This window comes from Mauremys mutica, chromosome 3 (assembly GCF_020497125.1).
Source record: "Mauremys mutica isolate MM-2020 ecotype Southern chromosome 3, ASM2049712v1, whole genome shotgun sequence".
In the NCBI taxonomy this organism is placed as follows: domain Eukaryota; kingdom Metazoa; phylum Chordata; order Testudines; family Geoemydidae; genus Mauremys; species Mauremys mutica.
The window spans coordinates 4,185,476-4,198,708 of record NC_059074.1 but is presented as its reverse complement, the minus strand read 5'-3'; the positions used below and the strand labels follow the sequence as shown (position 1 = coordinate 4,198,708).

Here is a 13,233-nt window from a genome sequence, read left to right as displayed (position 1 = left end):
CTTTTCTTAAAATTCACAGATTCAAGCAATCCTTGTTTCCCCACACACTTGATTTCTGAAGTGCAAATGGCTTAATAGGATGGGAAGGGAAAGATGAGGTGGAAATGGGGTTTGGGGCTATATGTGGCAGAGCATGGTGAGGGAGTGGGAGTTACAGAAGAAGATAGACACACCGGTCTCCACTCACATGTTAAAAGTGACTGTAACCACCATGTAATGAAAATGTCAGGGTTTTTTGAGGAGGTAGACCATGTATGAGATTGCTTTCAACAGCCCTGTTAGCAATTACATACCAAATATTTCCAAGCATGACCATCATCCCCATTACACTATAAAGAGTATGGGGGGCGCACTTAAGAATAACATAACAACCTTCTCTCTGAGTAGAGAGAACAGTGGACTGGGATTCAACAATGTAAACCCTGTGCCTGGTTCTGCCACTGTCCTGCTGGGTGTCCTTGAGCAAATCATTTTACCTCTCTGCCTCAGTTTCCCCATCTGTAAAATTTGTATGATGTTTCTCTCAGTAAATTTCTTTGAGAGCTATTGATGGAAAAGCATTGTGTAAGAGCTAAGTATTATAATTACTTTGCTACAGCAGCATCTCAGTTGTACACCTACATGATAACTACTGGTGCCTAAATAAGCACTAATTTTACCAACAACATTTCTTTTTCCATTAAAAAAATCAGTGAATTTACTGACAAAAAAATTTGTTAACATAGCATTATGGCTGCCAGGCGGTATCTCAGGCCCCTCCAGAATGCAGAGTTTAGGCCTCAACTGGGCACCACATTTCAGGAAAGATGTGGACAAATTGGAGAGAGTCCAGAGAAGAGCAACAACAATGATTAAAGGTCTAGAAAACATGACCTATAAGGGAAGATTGAAAAAATTGGATTTGTTTGCTCTGGAAAAGAGAAGACTGAGAGGAGACATAACAACAGTTTTTAAGTACATAAAAGGTTGTTACAAGGAGGAGGGAGAAAAATTGTTTTTCTTAACCTCTGAGGATAGGACAAGAAGCAGTGGGCTTAAATTGCAGCAAGGGAGGTTTAAGTTGGACATTAGGAAAAACTTCCTAACTGTCAGAGTGGTTAAGCACTGGAATAAATTGCTTAGGGAGGTTGAGGAATCTTCATCATTGGAGATATTTAAGAGCAGGTTGGACAAACACCTGTCAGGAATGGTCTAGATAATAATTAGTCCTACCATTAGTGCGGGGGACTGGACTAGATGACCTCTCAAGTTCCTTTCCAGCCCTATGATTTGCCCCTCGCTACACTGTCTCAACAATCTAGAGACAATACTAAATTTGGACAAGTGGTCCTCCAGTCCTGGTTCAAACAGATTCCGAACCCACCTCCTATTGGAACTGCTTGTGAGTCACCAATAGTAGAATGGACACCTACAATCACTTAAAGAGGAAGAAACAGTTACTGACCTTTCCGTAACTGTAACACAGAGAAGGACCGGGATATCATACAGGAAAATCTGGATGACCTTGTAAACTGGAGTAGTAGTAAAAGGATGAAATTTAATAGTGAAAAGTGCAAGGTCATGCATTTAGGGAGTAATAACAAGAAATTTAGTTATAAATTGGGGACACGTCAGTTGGAAGTAACAGAGGAGGAGAAGGACCTCGGAGTATTGGTTGATCACAGGATGACTATGAGCCGCCAATGTGATATGGCCATTAAGAAAGCTAATGTGGTTTTAGGATGCATCAGGCAAAGTATTTCCAGTAGAGATAAGGAGGTGTTAGTACTGTTATACAAGGCACTGGTGAGACCCCATCTGGAATATTGTGTGCAGTTCTGGTCTCCCATGTTTAAGAAGGATGAATTCAAACTGGGACAGGTACAGAGAAGGGCTACTAGGATGATCCGAGGAATGGAAAACCTGTCTTATGAAAGGAGACTCCAAGAGCTTGGCTTGTTTAGCCTAACCAAAAGAAGGTTGAGAGGGGATATGATTGCTCTTTATAAATATATCAGAGGGATAAATATTAGAGAAGGAGAGGAATTATTTAAGATTAGTACCAATGTGGACACAAGAACAAATGGATATAAACTGGACCAGAGGTCGGCAACCTATGGCACGCATGCCAAAGATGGCACGCGAGCCAATTTTTAATGGCACGTGGCTGCGTGCTGGGACTCCGCATGCCATTAAAAATCATGCCGACGCGGCAAGCCGTGGGGTCCGCAGTCCTGGGCCGGAGCGCCGGCCAGAGCACAGCAAACCGCAGGCCCCTTCCCCCCGTTCTCCTAAAGTTTTGTCGCTGCGCGCGCGCACAGCACTCTGGGGGCTGGGGCTGCACACTCCCGTGGGGCAGCGTTTGGCTCCGTGGGGAGGGAAGGATGCTCCCCGCTCATCTGAAGCATTGCCGCCGCACGTGCAGCGCTCTGAGGGGCGGGGCGGGGCTCTGGATGAGCGGGGAGCCTCATGGTAAGGGGGCCGGGTTGGGTAAGGGGTGGGGGCAGTCAAGGGACAGGGAGCAGGGTGGGATCCGGGGGGGTGGTTAGGGGCGGGGGTCTCTGGAGGGGGCAGTCAGGGAGCAGGGGGCATTGGATGGGGCATGGGAGTCCCGGGGTCTGTTTGGGGGGTGGATAGGGGTCAGGGCAGTCAGGGGACAGGGAGCAAGGAGGGTCCTGGGTGGGCAGTTAGGGTGGGGGGGTCTCTGGAGGGGGTGGTCAGGAGACAAGGCGCTGGGGGGTTGGATGAGTCTGGAGTTCTGGGGGGGCTGTCAGGAGGTAGGGGTGTGGAGAGGGATTGGGGCAGGCAGGGAGCAGGGGGGGTTGTATGGGTCCAGATTTCTGGGGGTCCTGTCGGGGCGGGGAGCGGTTAGATAGGCATGGGAGTCCAGGGGATCTGTCTGGGTGTGGGGGCATGGATAAGGGTTGCGGCAGTCAGGGGACAGGTAGGGGGTAGGGTCGTAGGGGGGCAGTCGGGGGGCAGGGAGGCTTAGATAGGGGGTGGGGTCCCAGGAGGGGGTAGTCGGGACAAGGAGCGGGGGGGGTTGGGGGTTCGGGGGGGGCAGTCACCCTGCCCTCTGCCCTGACCCCCCCACACACGCACACCCAGCCCTCTGCCCTGAGCCCTGCACCCCCACACACACCCCAGGCCCCTGCCCTGAGCCCTGTACTACCCAGCCCTCTGTTGACTCCTTCACCCCCCCATGACCCCAGCCCTGACTCTGGCACCCCCACACATACCCAGCCCCCCTACCCTGACACCTGCACCCCCTCACATGCCCCCAGCCCTCTGCCCTGACTCTTGCACCCCCCACATCCCATGCACCCCGGCCATCCCCACCCCCACCCTGAGCACCAAACGGGAGCTCCTGCACCCCCACTCACATTCCCACCTGCACCCCTCACACCAAATGGGAGCTGCCCAGGTAACTACACCCACACCCAAACCTCCTGCCCCAACCCTGAGCCCCCTCCCTCACTCTGGCTCCTGGCCAGACCCTTCACCCCCAGCCCTGTGCTCAGTCCACTCCCACCCTCAGCTCAGTGCAGAGAGAGGAAGAGAATGGGCCAGAACCAGGGAGATACCCACTGTATGTGGGCAGGGCCGGGACCCCAGACTGGCAGTGGGCTGAGCGGGTCCGGCAGCCGGGATCCCGGCTGGCAGGAGCCGGCGGATGGAACCCCTGAGCAGCAGTGGGCTGAGCCGCTCAGCCCACTGCCGTTCTGGGGTCCCGGCTGCTGGCCCCGCACAGCCCGCTGCCGGTCTGGGGTTCTGGCTGCCAGACCCTTCCCAGCTGGGGTCCCGGCCGCAGGCCCCACTCAGCCCACTGCCGGCCTAGGTGAACAGAACCCCAGACCAGCAGCGGGCTGGGCAGGCTGGTGGCATAAGATCAACATTTTAATTTAATTTTAAATGAAGTTTCTTAAACATTTTGAAAACCTTGTTTATTTTACAATACAACACTAGTTTAGTTATATAATATATAGACTTGTAGAGAGAGACCTTCTAAAAAACATTAAAATGTATGACTGGCACACGAAACCTTAAATCAGAGTGAATAAATAAAGACTCGGCACAGCACTTCTGAAAGGTTGCCGACCCCTGAACTGGACACTAGGAAGTTTAGACTTGAAATTAGACAAAGGTTTCTAACCATTAGAGGAGTGAAATTCTGGAACACAGCCTTCCAAGGGGAGTAGTGGGGGCAAAAGACATATTTGGCTTCAAGACTAAGCTTGATAAGTTTATGGAGGGGATGGTATGATGGGATAGCCTAATTCTGGCAATTAATTTGGCAACTGATCTTTGATTATCAGCAGGTAAGTACGCCCAGTGGTCTGTGTTGGGATGTTAGATGGGGTGGGATCTGAGTTACTACAGAGAATTCTTTCTTGGGTGCTGGCTGGTGAGTCTTGCCCACATGCTCAGGGTTTAACTGATCGCCATATTTGGGGTCGGGAAGGAATTTTCCTTTAGGGCAGATTGGCAGAGGCCCTGGAGGTTTTTTGCCTTCCTCTGCAGCATGGGGCATGGGTCACTTGCTGGAGGATTCTCTGCAGTTTGAGGTCTTCAAACCACAATTTGAGGACTTCAATACTCAGACATAGGTTAGGGGTTTGTTACAGGAGTGGGGGGTGAGATTCTGTGGCCTGCGTTGTACAGGAAGTCAGACTAGATGATCATAATGGTCCCTTCTAACCTTAAAGTCTATGAGTCGCACAAACCCATTCACTGACCTGCCCTCCTTCCCCTCTCTGTCAGAGTCTTCCAGTGAGAAGAAACTGAGGGGGGCCAAGGGGGGCTCCACCTCTATGCCTGCGCGCTGTGCGCAAGGTACCACAAGTATCAGAGGGGTAGCCATGTTAGTCTGGATCTGTAAAAGCAGCAAAGAGTCCTGTGGCACCTTATAGACTAACAGACGTATTGGAGCATGAGCTGTCGGATGCATCCGACGAAGTGGGGATTCACCCACGAAAGCTCATGCTCCAAAACCTCTGTTAGTCTATAAGGTGCCACAGGACTCTTTGCTAAGGTACCACAAGGCGCTCTAGCTGCCCCAATGGGTACCGCTAAGGGAAAATCTCTCTGACAAATGTGCACTGGAGTGCACGATCACCTACAGTGGAATGGACATGTGAAAAACATCTCGAAGAACAACAGTTATTGAAAGGTTAATAACTGTTCCTAACAGTACACACCCACACAACCTTAACTCTGCCCTGTTTGCTCATAACTCTCAGCCGTTGCACTGTACTGGACAGGAGCTACCTACATGTGCCCTATACTCCACACTAATATTTACTGAGCAGCAAGCTGGGCTGTACATCTACAGTGTTTCAGCATGCTGCACACTGTGTGTGTTTGTACCACATGTCTAAGGCCCTTCATTTTCTGCTTTTAATTTCTTTTTATTTCTTTTTTTTACTGAAAACTTCCCAGGTTTTACAAAAGCTGTTACTTGGTTTTTACTGATTTTTTCACCTGAATTTTGGACCATTCTCACAATCACAGCACTGCCAAGCTGCTCCAACTAATTCCACCATTCGATACAGTTGCATCTAACAGTGAATTCAGCTGAAGTGCATGCAGATAATTCCAGTGACTTTTGCCAGCTCCAGGGGGGCAAAGTTAAAGTTGCTCGGATATGTACCTTAACTCTGTATTTCCTGGTTTTCAGACGTTTGAGTTTTGCTGAACTTGATATTCTGAAAGGGCAAGAGATAGAATCATAGAAATGTAGACTGGGAGGGACCTCGATAGTCCATCTAGTCCAGTCCCCTGCACGGAGGCAGGTCTAAATATACCACCAGGTAACCTTAACTGTGTCTTAACAAAGTGTTTTGTCTGTGATTTCATTAATGGCAGTGATGTGTTGAGATACTGTTGTGAAAGGAGCTATATAAGTATCTAGAGTGGTGGGAGTGTATCTTGTACGTTGGTACCCTCAAAGCAGCAGAGCACAATCTGACTCTTATTATAGTGTCTCATCAGAGTGTCTCTTTCACCTTCCCCAGTGTGGAAGCTCTGCTCCTCTGCATGGAGAGCTGAGAACAGGCATGGTCAGAGCATGCACCAAGCACGAAGTGCTGAGACAGGTGCATGTCACAGGCTCACAAGCACTGACAGTGGGGAGGTGGGGATGAGAACGGCTGGTGAGATAAATGGATCTGTTCACATGTCTCAGAGCTGTTGTTTCAGGCTGTGTTCATCTCAATTAAGTGTTGTCATTGAGCAGAGAACACCTCATTGAGATGAATGGGCCATTTCATACATCTCTGTGCCTCTTGTGCTGCCAGATGGATGTATAGAACACCTTCCCCGTACACTAGGCCCAGATCTACCATAGGGAATTTGCATCTCCACTCACTTGCGCCTTCCTGCCTCCAGCTGGTACAGGCACTCCTCACAGCCCCACCACCTCCCTATTGTCCCTCTAAGCTTACCAGATGCATGGAGTGGTAAGGAGGAGGGTGAAGCTGTGGGGTGGGGAAAGCACAAAGAGTGGTGATGTGTGGGGAGGAGCTTGGAGTAGCAAGGGAGTAGGGGGAGGTTTGAAGCAATGGGCATGTTGGAGGGAATGTGGAAGGAGTGATTGGAAAGTCTGTGCAGTTATGGGGGTGGAGGAGGATATGGGCATTGGAGCAGGAAGGGGGAGTGTTGGACCAGTGCAGAAAAGAGTAGGGTGGAAAGGTGAGGGTCAGATCTGTGCAGTGGGGGGTATTGGAGGGGCTTCAGCTCTGTTCCCTCCAAATCAGTCCATGAATGCCTAGAGCCGCCCCTGCACCCGGGCCATAACCCCACCTGTGTTCCACCCTGAGGCCCCACCCACACTGTTCGTCTTCCTGTCCCCGCTCCAGTTCTTCCCCCGATGCCTTTCCACCTCCTCCCTTGAGCCCCTCCCCCGCCGCCCGCAGGGGTGGAGAGGCATAAGCAGCAGGAGGGGGGCCTTGGGGAAGGAGGAGAAAGGAGCGTGTGGTGGGCAGGGGCCCAAGCAGGAGCAGAGCCTGCGGCGGAGTGGAGTGGAACGGAACGTGGGCAGGGCCTCAGGGGGAGAAGGCCGAGCGGGGGCAGAGCAGGGGACCAGAGCCACAGTCCAGGTGCCAGTGCCTCCATGCACTTCTTGGGAGCTTCCAGTGCTTATGCCCAGCCTCTCCACACGCCGTCTATGGGGCGGATGTTTGGGGAAGGACAGAGAGATGGGAGCTGAGGAGATGATGCAGAGGCAGTGAAGGGCCTAGCATACAGCCAGTCCATTCTGTGGCCAGGGTAATCATTGACCACGGGCCGGGGCAGTGGAGGAAGAGTGCGGCGCTGTCGTAAATGGGTGTGCTAAGAAATTATTTTGTTTTCAAACCAAGGAATTAAATGCCCAGACACTTTAACGCACAGTTACAGATTCCCATTGGTGCCTGGTGGCCTTCCCGAATGTGGAGTGTTGCTAAGCTTAACCCTCTGAAAAGTAGGAAATTCAGAGTTCAAGTACAAGCAATCTCTATGCGAGGTCAGGGGCAAGGGGGCGTCTGGAGCAGCAGTGAACTGTGTGGGCTAGGGTGTGGTTGGAGAGGCCTGGCTGCTGTCTGCACAGGGGGCCTGGTTCGGTGTATGTACAGCTTAGCCTACATAACCAAGGAACTATGTGACCCTCTAGTAAACTGCTGCCTGTGGTGTGCTCACAGCAGCAGAGGACATCAGACAGCAAGGAGCAACTTTTTACATGTGAATTGCTTCTGAAGTGCTAATGGCTGAATGGGGTTATTCAACTATTACCACCATCCCACTGTAACAAAGTGTACAGGACGGGAAGGATCACTTAGGAATGACATAGTATCCTTTAACGTTTGGCCAGCCACAGCAGTGCCTCAACTGCAAAGGTTGTGTTGGCATGTACCTTAACTGTTCATTTCCTGGTTTTCCATGGTTAGAGCTTTGCTGAACTCAGAAAGGCAGGCGATACCACTGGGCAAACTTAACTCTGCATTAACAACGTTTTTTGTCAGTTAATGTAGTTGCACACTCATGTGCAATACACTTAGAGACTGAGTGAAAAATCTGCAGTGCATGATCAGGACAGTTTTCAGACATCATTATATTTTAAATTAAAACCCTTTTTTTCCCAAAAAACTAAAAGTGCTAGTCTTCAACGAGGGGTATGTAGGGTGACCAGATGTCCCGATTTTATAGAGGCAATCCTGATTTTGGGGTCTTTTTCTTATATAGGCTCCTATTACCCCCCATCCCCATCACGATTTTTCACATTTGCTGTCTGGTCACCCTAGGGCTATGTCCATTTCAAGTTTAAAAGTTCAACCATTTTTGCTGAATTTTTCACAAAGGTAAGAACATATGAAACAGGTTATAATGGAAACTGTTTTGCTGTCTCCGGCGTAGTGGTTACAACCGTAGGCCTGCTATAATGGGGATCTAAAATTAAAGCTTTTCAGTATCTCACAGTAGTCAGGTTTCACAAAAGACAGGCGCACATAGATTGCTCAGGAGTTCTTTCTGTACAGTGCTTAATGTTAATTCTCTCTCTTGTTACAAACCCATTACTGGAAAGGTTGCTTGTTGCCCATAGGGGTTTATGAGGGTAATTCCATTTTGCTGCTTCATTATAAGGTCTTGCTATGCTTCAGGCAGATTTATATAGCAACCAGCTGCACCTTACAAAGAAGAAAGAGCTTGTATGTCTGAGAAATGTGGATTGTGGTTTCAGAATATCCAGTGCGCTGCCACTGAAAGCAATAGGTGTCATGTTTTAAAAGATATCTCCAAAACAAATTCCTTCCTGGACATGTCTAGAGTAGGAATTAATTGGAATTGTCATGCGGAAAGAGCAGTTTTGAATACCTAATACAGGAACGAAAGAAAATTACACAGACACAGGAAATTTGAGAAGCAAAAACATATTTTAAAATGACTTGCTATCTTAAAATCCTTGTGATATGTGTGTGCCTTCCAGAAATGAAACTACTAAATGCAGGTTGGAAGGAACCCCACAGATTGATAGGGTATTTGGGGGGGAATATCTGTGAGCACCCAGTTGTTAGTAGCTATCATTTTCATGTGACTCTTGTTGAAACATATGTGCATTTTAACTGTTCATCCATCTGTGTTCATTTTAATTACTGTTATGTGTGTTTTGTTAACACATTAATAATTTCCTTTATATTTATTTTTTATGTTTTGTTTGCTTTCTTTGCCTTCATTACTACTAGGTTGCAGTACAGACTGGACACTGCCAATCGGTTAGCTGATGAGCATGCACTGATAGCAACATATGTGAGCCGGCTACAGAACGGTACACGGTTAGTGTTAGGGAAGCTTTCATGGAGTGGGCATGGGGACAATAATGCTGTTTTCTTTGGGAGATTTACAGCTGGGAGGTGAAAGTCACCCCGTGGCAGTAGGTCTGCACAAGGCTCTCCACACCACTTAAGCCTCTTATTAAGAGCTTACCTGGTGCTTATATGGTGTGCAGGGCTTTTCTCACCCTTTATCCCAGGATGAATTTTATTTAAATCAAAAACATATTTTTTGGTGTCTTCAGAGTTTTCTCAGGGTTTTGTGCAACTCTCACTTGAATTTTTTTTTCAATTATGAACTTAGTCCTAAAAATGCATTAAAAACTGGCCACATTTGTTACTGTAAACAATTTAATGGTAGTTCTAGGCAAACATGAAAATGGTTTCAGCATAGTGGTCCATGGACACTCAAACCATTTTTTTTTAGATCCTATTCACTGCTCTACTCTAGGGTATATGTGCCCCAGCAGATGCAACTGGGGCAAGTCTGTCGAAAATCCTTCAAATCATTCTGAAAATACACATGTGCATGACTTGCGTAACATGCCATGGTCTCAAAACTCCAGTCCTTTATCTTTCCTAAACAGTGTGAAAGAAGTTTGGTAAGCGCTTTGGAGAGATCCTCTCTTCTCACTTACAATTAGTGGCTGTATGCATTTACCTTTTGTATCTGTAAATCTAGATTCTGTATAAAGAGAGAGGTCTAGAAAGGTTTCCCCCAGAGCTCTAAAGCATGGTGGCTTCACTCCACCATAACTTCATTTTCTACCACTTTGCTTCCCTGGCCTGCAAGTCTTCCCCACCCCACCTTGGGGCCTAATGATCCATTGACAGAGGCGAATCTGTGCTGGAGAGGAAGAGGAGGTGCAGAGCCCTAGAGGGTGTGCCTGGAGACTTTGGATCAAACTGTCCACACGTGCCCACTGGCTAAGATTTTTGGAAGAAGGCCATATGCCATCATTCTTTCATTTAGCAATTTCTGTCCCACAGATATGTGGGAAAGATGAGCTCTAGCTTTCCAAATCATGCAGAGAAGTCAGTCATTCCCCCTGAAAGTTGAGTCACTATTCTCTGATAACACCTCTTTACCCAGAGCATATAGCACTGTCCACCATGTAACAAGCAAGGAATTCCTGACTCCCCACGTCAAAGGATTAATGTAGTTATTTCAGGTGTGATACAGTGTGGCCAGAGGGCAGCAGGAGGGGGTTAGAAGGGAGCCTTATTCCCTGTAAGGGGAAGAAGGTTTGCTATAGGTTAACTAGAGCACCTGAAACCAATTAGAGCACATGCAGTCAGTCACATGATAAAAACCCCTGCTTCAATCAGACAGTGTGGGAGTTGGAGCAGAAAGGATTGGTATTGGAGCAGAAAGCAGTTTGAAGGAGTTGGAGCAGAAAGGATTGGTATTGGAGCAGAAAGCAGTTTGAAGGAGTTGGAGCAGAAAGGATTGGTGTTGGAGCAGAGAACAGTTTGAAGGGAAGCAGAGGACAGTTTGGAGAAGTGCTGCGGTGGGCTAAGAAGTCCAAGACCCTAGGTAAGGGGCACCTGGCTTGTGCAGAGGGAGGGCAGGAAGCCCCCACAAGCTGAAGGGCAGGAGAGGGAAGTAGCCCAGGGGAAGGAGCCGTCAGTTCAAGTGGTTTACCGCTATCCCTGGGCTGGGACCCAGAGTAGAGGGCGGGCCCGGGTCCCTCACTATGCACTCTCCTCCTCTAGGACACTAGTGGGGCAGTTAATATTCAAATTCAGGGGCAAGAAATGGTGCCCTGAACCCTCTCCCCCACAAAGAAGAGAAAGCGCGAGACCCATCATAATAGTGCCAGCAATTTGCCACACGGGTTAAGATGAAAAGGAGCTGGTGATGAGGGGCTGTCACACTGACTGCACTTCAAGGCACATACATGAGATTTGAGAAACTACTAGATGTAGCTAATAGCTGCCACACTGCAAAATGTTGGAACACTTCATCTCAGAGAGAGGATTTTGCTCCTTCCAAAACATATTGACAAGTTTTTTTTTAAATAAATAAATTCTGCCCTCAGTGTGTCTGGCAGAGCTGATCAGGAGAGAGTGCTCCTCCACATCCCCGAGGAAGCCTCCACCTCACATAGCCATGCTTTTGATCTCTCCCAGCCATCAAGAATCCCATGTACAGGTTACATCCTTCTGCCTGAGATAAACTGGTGGGATTCTCTATGCACCACAAAAAGTCATTGCCAAAGATGGAGGTGGCCTGCCATTCCAGGACTCATACACACTGAGTGAATAATAATACTAATAATCACTCCCTCTCCTTTTATAGTTTCATAGAATTTCAAGACAGAAGGGGCCTTTGGATTATCCTGTCTGACCTCCTGTGTCGCAAAGACCATTGCATTTCACCCAATTACCCTATATTATATCTGTGTCTTCAAAAGAGGAAGGGAGCTCACTGGGTCCAAGAGATGCCCCTGGGACACGACAATGTAAACCTTATTCATTGTATTTTCTGACTGAAAGCCACTCATAATGTGTGGGACTTTGAAATTGGTTTGGAATCAAACCATGTGCACTCAAGTCATGGAGATCACCTCCAACCCTCCAAGAAAGCTAGCTCTTAGTTGGGACACACCCAGGAATCCACAAAGGACACAAAAGAGAGATACTTGGACCAACTGTCCCCATTCCACTTTATATCAATTTTTAAAAAACATCAAAACTGTTATAAAAATGCTTCATTTATTGAAAATTGGGTTTTGTGGGAAACCAATTTCAATAACCATTGATAAAAATTCAATTAAAATGTTGAAAAAATGAAACATGGGTCTGTCTTGAATCCCATGAAATGAAAACAGCTTAGAAATTTAGAAATTTCTTAACACGTTTTAATTTTTTAACGAGCTTTAGTTGACTCTGCTGCCTGTGTGAAAGAAATCTCCCTTGCTGTCCTCTGCAGAGCAGCAACACAGACCTCTCTTCACGCATCCGTAAAGTGATATTGATTGGAAACAGCCTCCAGAGAACATATTTCCTAAATAGGAGAGAACCAACTCTCTCCACCACACCCCCAGAGGAGTTTTATTTGGGGGATTTTATGTTATGTTGGCCAAATATCTCTATTTGAATTCATTTTCTCATTTTTATTGCTACTTTCACAGTCCAATGTCAGAGTCTCTCTGGTATCTGTTAGCAGCTAAAATTTCTCATTGATTCTGATGGTCTTTTCTGTTGCTGCCTGTTGCAGCCTATTTTTCGTTTGGGACATCCTCAAACTTCTGACTATTCAAGTGTGAGAATCCTGTGGAGACAGCGGCCCTTCTTCTCCAGTATGTCCAAGCTGCAGTGGAGAGTGGCGGTCTCAGGGAGCCAGTTGTGGCACCCTGACTTAGGGCTGCCTGGCCCCAGCATAAGTTACAGCAGAAGGACCCTGCTCTAATCTGTGCTGCTGGCATAAAATCCTTTATTCCAGTGAAGGATTAGGCATAGTGACGCTCAGTTGTTACTCCCCAGGTTTTCCCTGACATGCTCCTGTCTTCCTCTTTACACTGGGGAAAGGGGAATGACTGGTGCTCACTCTATGCCATTCCCCTCTGGTGAGTTTATGGCCACTTTGCACTCCATAAGCAACACAAAGTGGTCAGAGCCATCTGGAGAATTTGGTCCAATGTCTTTAAAGTAGGGGAAATTATGTTATTACATAACTGCTTATCGGTAAGTATCTTATCATTTCTTGGAAAGGGCCATTTTGAAAATAGCCTGGACAGGTAGTGCATGGTAGCCAATATGGCTCATTCAGGTTCACACTCTACCCTGCTCCTGCTGCCCTCAAAGGCCAAAAATTCGGAGCTGTGGGAGTTTTGCTGGTCTTGTGTTAGAAGGAACAGTCGTAAGAGTGAGAATCCTGTGAGATTGGCTTCAGAGCAGTAACTACAAGTAAATGACAGGATTCAGAGTAGCAACTGTGTTAGTCTGT

At 47.7% G+C, this 13,233-nt stretch overlaps 1 protein-coding gene across 7 annotated transcripts in view; it reads left to right on the top strand.

Annotated features, from left to right (window-relative positions):
• Positions 1-13,233, top strand: part of DTNB (dystrobrevin beta) — a 354,166-nt gene that overhangs the window by 228,002 nt on the left and 112,931 nt on the right. For all 7 annotated transcript variants that reach the window (XM_045010065.1, XM_045010062.1, XM_045010063.1 and 4 more), the window contains exon 11: positions 9,195-9,284. In XM_045010065.1, the coding sequence (XP_044866000.1) occupies positions 9,195-9,284 (90 nt within the window). The remainder of the gene's footprint in view (positions 1-9,194; positions 9,285-13,233) is intronic.